Source organism: Sinocyclocheilus anshuiensis, unplaced genomic scaffold (assembly GCF_001515605.1).
Source record: "Sinocyclocheilus anshuiensis isolate Anshui unplaced genomic scaffold, SAMN03320099.WGS_v1.1 scaffold1495, whole genome shotgun sequence".
Classification (NCBI taxonomy): domain Eukaryota; kingdom Metazoa; phylum Chordata; class Actinopteri; order Cypriniformes; family Cyprinidae; genus Sinocyclocheilus; species Sinocyclocheilus anshuiensis.
Window position 1 is genome coordinate 159783 of NW_015558671.1, and position 7498 is coordinate 167280.

Below are 7498 nucleotides of genomic sequence, written 5' to 3' on the forward strand. Positions count from 1 at the left end.
TCTAAATAAGAAGCAAAACCAATTTTGACAGGCTTGTTTCGAGATCATGGTGAAAAGCTAAGTAATGAGTCACTTGGGAGGATGAAATTAATCAAAATATCTTTATCAATGCAATAACTGTCAGACAGGGAATTTTAGGGATGGCTGATATGTAACTTAATATTGTTTGAACCAATGAAAGATTGCGGCAGGTTTGAGTTAATTGTTAGTGATAATTTAGTGACATCTTGTCCTAACCACAAGCAGGTTTGATTATGCAAGCACAAATGTGATACTAAAAGCCAATTGGCTTGGATGGTTACATCTGACAATGACTGGTTATGTATATGTCTACATATATATGCAGAGAGGGGCAAATTTTATTTAGCCTGCTCCTTTCTCCTTTTTTTTCTGCCACATTTTAGATGGAAGCAAATAGCTTTGTCATTTAGATATTCATTCTGATTGGTCAATTTAGTATTGAGCAGAGCCCTTTATGCTTTCAGCCTCTTCTAACCTTCATGTAGTGATTGAACACTGGTCTACTACATGTAAAAATAAAAATAAAAAGATAAATATTTTCCATTGTATGTATCTGTGCATTATGTGTATTAGTGGATAAAAACAAAGGTTAAAGGGATAGTTCCAAAAATTTACATTTTGTCATCGTTCACTTACCCTCACTTTGTTCCAAAACTGTTTACTTTCTTTCTTTTAAATAAGATATTTTGAAAAATGTCTCAATGTTTATTTTATTTTATTATTTACTTTTTGTCCATGATACAATGGAAGTCAAAGACACAAATGTTTGGTTAACTATATTCTTTAAAATATCTTCTTGTGTTTTACATAAGAATGAAATGTATGCAGGTTTGGAACAACATGAGGATGAGTAAAGAATTTCCATTTCGGGGTCAGAGATTCAATTTCCACAACTTAGCATTGTTTTGTTTATTTAAATACATTTGTAATGAGGCTCAGCCTCCTAATGGACTACCAAAGTATCTATGTAATATTTGGCCTTACCTGTAACCTGAGCACTACAGCAGCCTGTTCCACTGGTGCACTGCTCTCTTAGACTGGATACCTCTGCCTCCAGCATTTCCAGCCTGTTCAGAAGATCCTTCAGGTCAGGCATGTGGTTATCACAACCGCAAGCTTGCTTAGGAATATTAATCCTATGCGTAAAAACAATCTGATTCTCTCCGTCCATGGTGTGTTCTATGTGTTGGTCAGACTGCAGATTGGCCGGTTTTGGCTTCACTGGTGTTGTTCCAGGTGAATCCAAGTCCACAGAGCACAGGGATCCAGAGGGAACGTTGATGTTGTATACATGGTTAAAAACCACAGGCTGATCAGGACTTGGGAGGGTCAAGTTCTCAGTGGTCGGTGACAGTGATTCTCTTCTGTGTTTAATTACTCTTTTCACCAGGCCAGCACTAGAGAGATGAACTAACAAGGCTACTGCCACACAGGCCAGTAGCAGGCCTCGCATCCCCATGATGATTTGCTCCTTGACTCTTCTTACTGGTGTGATTGTTCAAACTGTTTTAAGATACTGGAGATGTGGGTTTGATCCTGTAAAATGGAATTAGAACAGTCACTCAGATTGCTTTTACACATTTCATTCTAATGCATGTCCAGTGTGAATCCAGTCTCAAATTGCACTTACAAAATGGAAAATGAAACATACATTACATAAATAATGAAAAAATCAGTCATTAAATGAATCTTAAAAACATTTACAGATAATTCTAATGCTTCAGCAATATTTCTTAAGCACGATTAAAAACAACAGACAAAATGAATGTTAATTTAAATAAATCATTGCATCTTAAATATACATTTTAAACCAATATTAAAAATAAAATAATATGAAAATAAGTCACTTATATGAATGAAAAAAATCTAAGGTATGTAGTGTATTTGTATCATAGACTTTGCATAGCAAATCATGCTAACATACATAAGAAAAACGAAAAGGAAATGGTTTAATCCTCGACTCGTGTTTCCTTTCCAACCAGAATGAATTATATTCTAAAATTATAACTAAAGCAAACCATATCACACTAGGGAGTGTTCATATTCAGAATAAAATTTCCAGCCAAAAAACAAAAAAAAACACACAATTAAGCATACATGCCAGTCAGCAACACTGCAGGATAGACAGACACTAAGTACAACTCAGGTTATAGTTGCCTTGGTTTCCACAAAGATCAGCTCTGGCCAATGAAAGCAAGGCAAACTTCAGCTCAGGAGCGAGGGCTCCAGCAGTGTTTCCTATGACAGGCTGCCATGACACACAGCAGGCAACACCTGAATCTGAGGAGCGTACTCGCCTCTCTGACGCTCTGCCTACAGCCCATGCTGACAGATTAATACTCGTGCAGAGGAGACCATCTGCAGCGCTTCCGCTAGCGTGGGTGTTCAGAGTTCACGCTTCTCATAAAAGTTAGCATTCTTTGACCATTCTCCAGACAGCAGCAGAGTTATGCATTAAAACACAACACTTTCCTCATTAAAAAGTTAGAAGTATAGTTTTTGCAGGGCTCGGGAGGCTTGTCACCTCACCAAGTGCAATGGTCTGTTACAAATTTAATTAAAATAAAATGCATGTAATACCTTTTCAAGCATGTTACGGTGCTGCATTATTGGGTGCAACAGGGAGATTGAAGATGTCTGTGTTTAAAGAGTCCTGACGCGCATGTCATATGGTCACATACTTGGCAACTACAGGATTGTAGATTTAGTTTTCCATATAGCCGTTTTCCTGAATGTTATGAAAACCAAATGGGACCCATTTAAGATGGAAATAACCACCTTCTCAAAGTGCTGACACACTGACTTTTCAATACCATAAAATACCCAATATTTATGTCAAATTAAGTACATTTATGTGTGCATTTTTCAGCCTGCACCTTGCCTAGCCATTCAAACACATTTAACCCCTTAAAATGTATTATTTTCATTTGATTTTTTAAAAAGATTCTTTATATTTTACAGTGCTGAATTTGACATAAAAGAGATCACTCAAAATTTACAATTCTTTAATAATTTCGAAAAGAATTTTAAGAATGCTTTCGTGCAAAGACAACACTGGCTGGACCCCATTCATCGCAGACACTAAACTAAACTAAACTAAACTAAACTAAACTAAAATTAAATAAAATTAAATTAAATTAAATAAAATTAAATTAAATTAAATTAAATACAATTAAATTAAAAATTATAAAAATAAAAAGTAAAAAAGTAAAAAAAAAAAAAAAGTAAAAAATAAATAAATGAAAAAAAAAAACACACAATTAAGCATACATGCCAGTCAGCAACACTGCAGGATAGACAGACACTAAGTACAACTCAGGTTATAGTTGCCTTGGTTTCCACAAAGATCAGCTCTGGCCAATGAAAGCAAGGCAAACTTCAGCTCAGGAGCGAGGGCTCCAGCAGTGTTTCCTATGACAGGCTGCCATGACACACAGCAGGCAACACCTGAATCTGAGGAGCGTACTCGCCTCTCTGACGCTCTGCCTACAGCCCATGCTGACAGATTAATACTCGTGCAGAGGAGACCATCTGCAGCGCTTCCGCTAGCGTGGGTGTTCAGAGTTCACGCTTCTCATAAAAGTTAGCATTCTTTGACCATTCTCCAGACAGCAGCAGAGTTATGCATTAAAACACAACACTTTCCTCATTAAAAAGTTAGAAGTATAGTTTTTGCAGGGCTCGGGAGGCTTGTCACCTCACCAAGTGCAATGGTCTGTTACAAATTTAATTAAAATAAAATGCATGTAATACCTTTTCAAGCATGTTACGGTGCTGCATTATTGGGTGCAACAGGGAGATTGAAGATGTCTGTGTTTAAAGAGTCCTGACGCGCATGTCATATGGTCACATACTTGGCAACTACAGGATTGTAGATTTAGTTTTCCATATAGCCGTTTTCCTGAATGTTATGAAAACCAAATGGGACCCATTTAAGATGGAAATAACCACCTTCTCAAAGTGCTGACACACTGACTTTTCAATACCATAAAATACCCAATATTTATGTCAAATTAAGTACATTTATGTGTGCATTTTTCAGCCTGCACCTTGCCTAGCCATTCAAACACATTTAACCCCTTAAAATGTATTATTTTCATTTGATTTTTTAAAAAGATTCTTTATATTTTACAGTGCTGAATTTGACATAAAAGAGATCACTCAAAATTTACAATTCTTTAATAATTTCGAAAAGAATTTTAAGAATGCTTTCGTGCAAAGACAACACTGGCTGGACCCCATTCATCGCAGACACTAAACTAAACTAAACTAAACTAAACTAAACTAAAATTAAATAAAATTAAATTAAATTAAATAAAATTAAATTAAATTAAATTAAATACAATTAAATTAAAAATTATAAAAATAAAAAGTAAAAAAGTAAAAAAAAAAAAAAAGTAAAAAATAAATAAATGAATAAAAAAAAAATAAAAAAAAAATATATATATATATCTTCTTTGTGTTCCACAGAAGAAAGAATGTCATACAGGTTTGGAAAGATGAGAGGGCATCTAAATGATGACAGAATTTTCATTTTGTTTGGTGAATTATACTTTAAGGCAGACCCTCCAGTCCTTCAGTAACAAAAGAGCAATACAAAGTGGTTACACAGATCATAATTTTGTCACGGCTGCAGGGGGCTGACCCAAAGCCACAGCTTGCAAGGTCAATAGCAGGTAATATCTTTTCAGGATCTGTTTAGTAAGTGGAGAGCTCGCTTTGACATGTGATTAGCAGGACTGACAGATGAGCTCCAGCGAGAGGGATCCCACGCTGCTGCCGCCCATCCATGATTAGACAGACAGGGATGAGTGCTTCTGTGATGGAGCGCTTAAGGGGGACTCGATGATGGGAGACTCCCGATCTGGACCCTCGGGGGCGAAGGGGACCTACTCAGCTTCTTTTTCCTCACATCTAAACCCTAGGATTAAATCAGCAAAATAGGCAGAAAATTGCTTTGAGTCGCTTTGCGGTTTTAGTTCTGGATGGGTAGCTGGCTTTTTCACTTTGAAACCTGGCTTGTCGCCACAAAAATCGAAGAAAGAAAATGACTTTGAAAGACCAAGCTGGTCTTTGTGTGAGCATTTGCCCTTAACCCCTGGCGAAGGTGGACTGTAAATGAGTGAAAAATGAAATATGAAATATAATGAGGACAGCTTGGCTTCATGGCAGCAATGATGGATATGCTAGCCTATGAAAGAATTAGCAGTTATTAACATTAGATTGGAAAAGATTTCTTCATTTTTTTTGCATTTTGAACAGCGAGAAATAGACAAAGCCAATCTCTTTTATTAGAGCTCCATCAATACAGTGCTGAGCTCAGAACAGTATGCTAATGCTGCTGCTTACTGGCACTTTCAGATAAACCAGACACAAAGTGACTGCTGCTTTCTCATGCCAGGTCTAGTTTTTATATATTGTTACTTTCTCAGACTCTGGCTGGGCCAGTTGGCTTCCGTGTGTCTAATGTGAGAGGAATTTCAATGGGGGTGAACCTGCTGGCACACATATTTAGTGCCAGTGATCTAAATTGGTCCTGCGTTGTGCTAAGTGCTGAATGCTGACTAGAGCATTTGAAAGGCAGAATACCTCACACAGAGACCAGATGAATACTTTTGTAAGTCATAAATTATAGTGACAGTTAAAACGATTCTTCCACCACACCAATGTGCCACAAACAAATGAGCTTACTTGCTATTTGTTAAATTAGAAGTTTGCAGCTCCTCACATAATTGAGCAATTAGCAAGTTAGCGGTTTGGGACCGTGGCATAATTAGCTTTGATCTGATGCATACTACATAGACATAAAACATAAAAGGAATATGCCAAAAACCAGATCACAAAGTACAAAACCTATTATTATTGTAAAGTGGAGGGGAATTAGTAACACATTTTATTGAGATGACAACTGTTGAAGTGTTTGAAATGAAATAAAATAAAATCTAGGCTTTTCTTCCTGACTTTAGAGGACTGATGAGGTGGTAAATTATCTGTTAAATAGCCGGTTATTGAACTGTAAAAAATGCTGTGGTTGCATTAACAGTTCATTGTTCAGTTTCATATTCAATGATTAGAGATGACATTCATCCACAGTCTGTTGAACAGAGGGTAAGCACAACTCTTCCACAGTTTATTCCTATGAAATCATCAAGCAGACTCAGTTTTGTAGGTCACCCATGACAGAAAGCACTTGCCTTCACTGGGACGCAGCCTTAATATGGGTTGCTCGCAGTAGTGCATGAATTGGCATTGTCTAGACTCTATTCACCTTAATAGATGTCATAAAATGCCCTGACAGGTTGTTTAATACTGGGAAGGAGTCAATGATGAAAAAAAATATTTCTCCCAGAGGTATGCCATACACACTGTATCATTCCTCCACCGGTGCAGGTCAGACTTCATTAAAAATCAATATGATGAAATTGAGTAAATACTTCTTAATCCAGTCAGCAAAGCAGTAAACCTGCTGAAAGGTGTCTGATCTGTGGCGAAGACCCAAAAAATGCTGATAAATCCTTATTAAAAACATTACAAATATGAGTATGGTATCATTGAGAAGTGGATGCTTATCGATGGCATGGTTTTCCAAGGTCATAATCAGACAGAGGTCTGCTGAAACCAGCACCATGAAGCAGCTCATAATCATCCAACACAGAGATGGATTTCCAGAGCAGCTCAATGGTGTGTGCTCTCAGATCGATGGCAAGGCATATAGCCACTGTTATTGTTTCATAAATGGATTTGTAAGTCATCGCCTTCCTGAGCAATGCTCATTTAGGAGTAGCAGCTCAGTTGACCATTAGACCTTCCATTTTATTCTGTTCTTTCTTTCTATAGTTCTGCAGTTCTTCTTCTTTCTTACTGATATTTCTCATCTGTCTGACATCCTGTTACTTTTAAAGGGGTCATATGATGCTTTTTTAAAGATCATTATTTTGTGTATTTGGTGTAACAGAATATGTTGACATGCTTTAATGTTCAAAAAACACATTATTTTTCAAATACTGTACATTATTGTAGGTCCTCTATGCCCCGCCTCTCTCAAATGCTTCGTTTTCTACAAAGTCCCTCCTTCCGACAAGCGCAGTCTGCTCTGATTGGCCAGCTGACCCAGTGCATTGTGATTGGCCGAACACCGCAAGCACTCGTCGGAAATGTAACGCCCCTTACCATAATCGCAGCTTCAGCTTTCAAAATACATGTAAAGACAGAGCCCGAAAGGGGAACAGAGTCGTGTGACAGACACAGTGATGAAGCTGGTATGTGTGCAGTACACAAGCCACGGTTAAGACAGCTGACTCCACTGTGATGTGACCCTCTCTCTCTCTCTCTCTCTCTCTCGCTCGCTCGCGCTCTCTCTCTCTCTCTCTTTCTCTCTCGCTCGCTTGCTCTCTCTCGCTCTCTCTCTCTCTCTCTCACGCGCGCGCACGCGCACACACACACACACACACACACACACACCGCAAAACTCCGCATT

At 37.7% G+C, this 7498-nt stretch overlaps 1 protein-coding gene across 2 annotated transcripts in view; it reads right to left on the reverse strand.

The window, feature by feature from the left end:
- LOC107681236 (tenascin-like) overlaps positions 1–7498 on the reverse strand; it is a 35199-nt gene that overhangs the window by 23333 nt on the left and 4368 nt on the right. For both annotated transcript variants that reach the window (XM_016477458.1, XM_016477459.1), the window contains exon 2: positions 1006–1557. In XM_016477458.1, the coding sequence (XP_016332944.1) occupies positions 1006–1480 (475 nt within the window). In that variant the 5' untranslated portion in view covers positions 1481–1557. The remainder of the gene's footprint in view (positions 1–1005; positions 1558–7498) is intronic.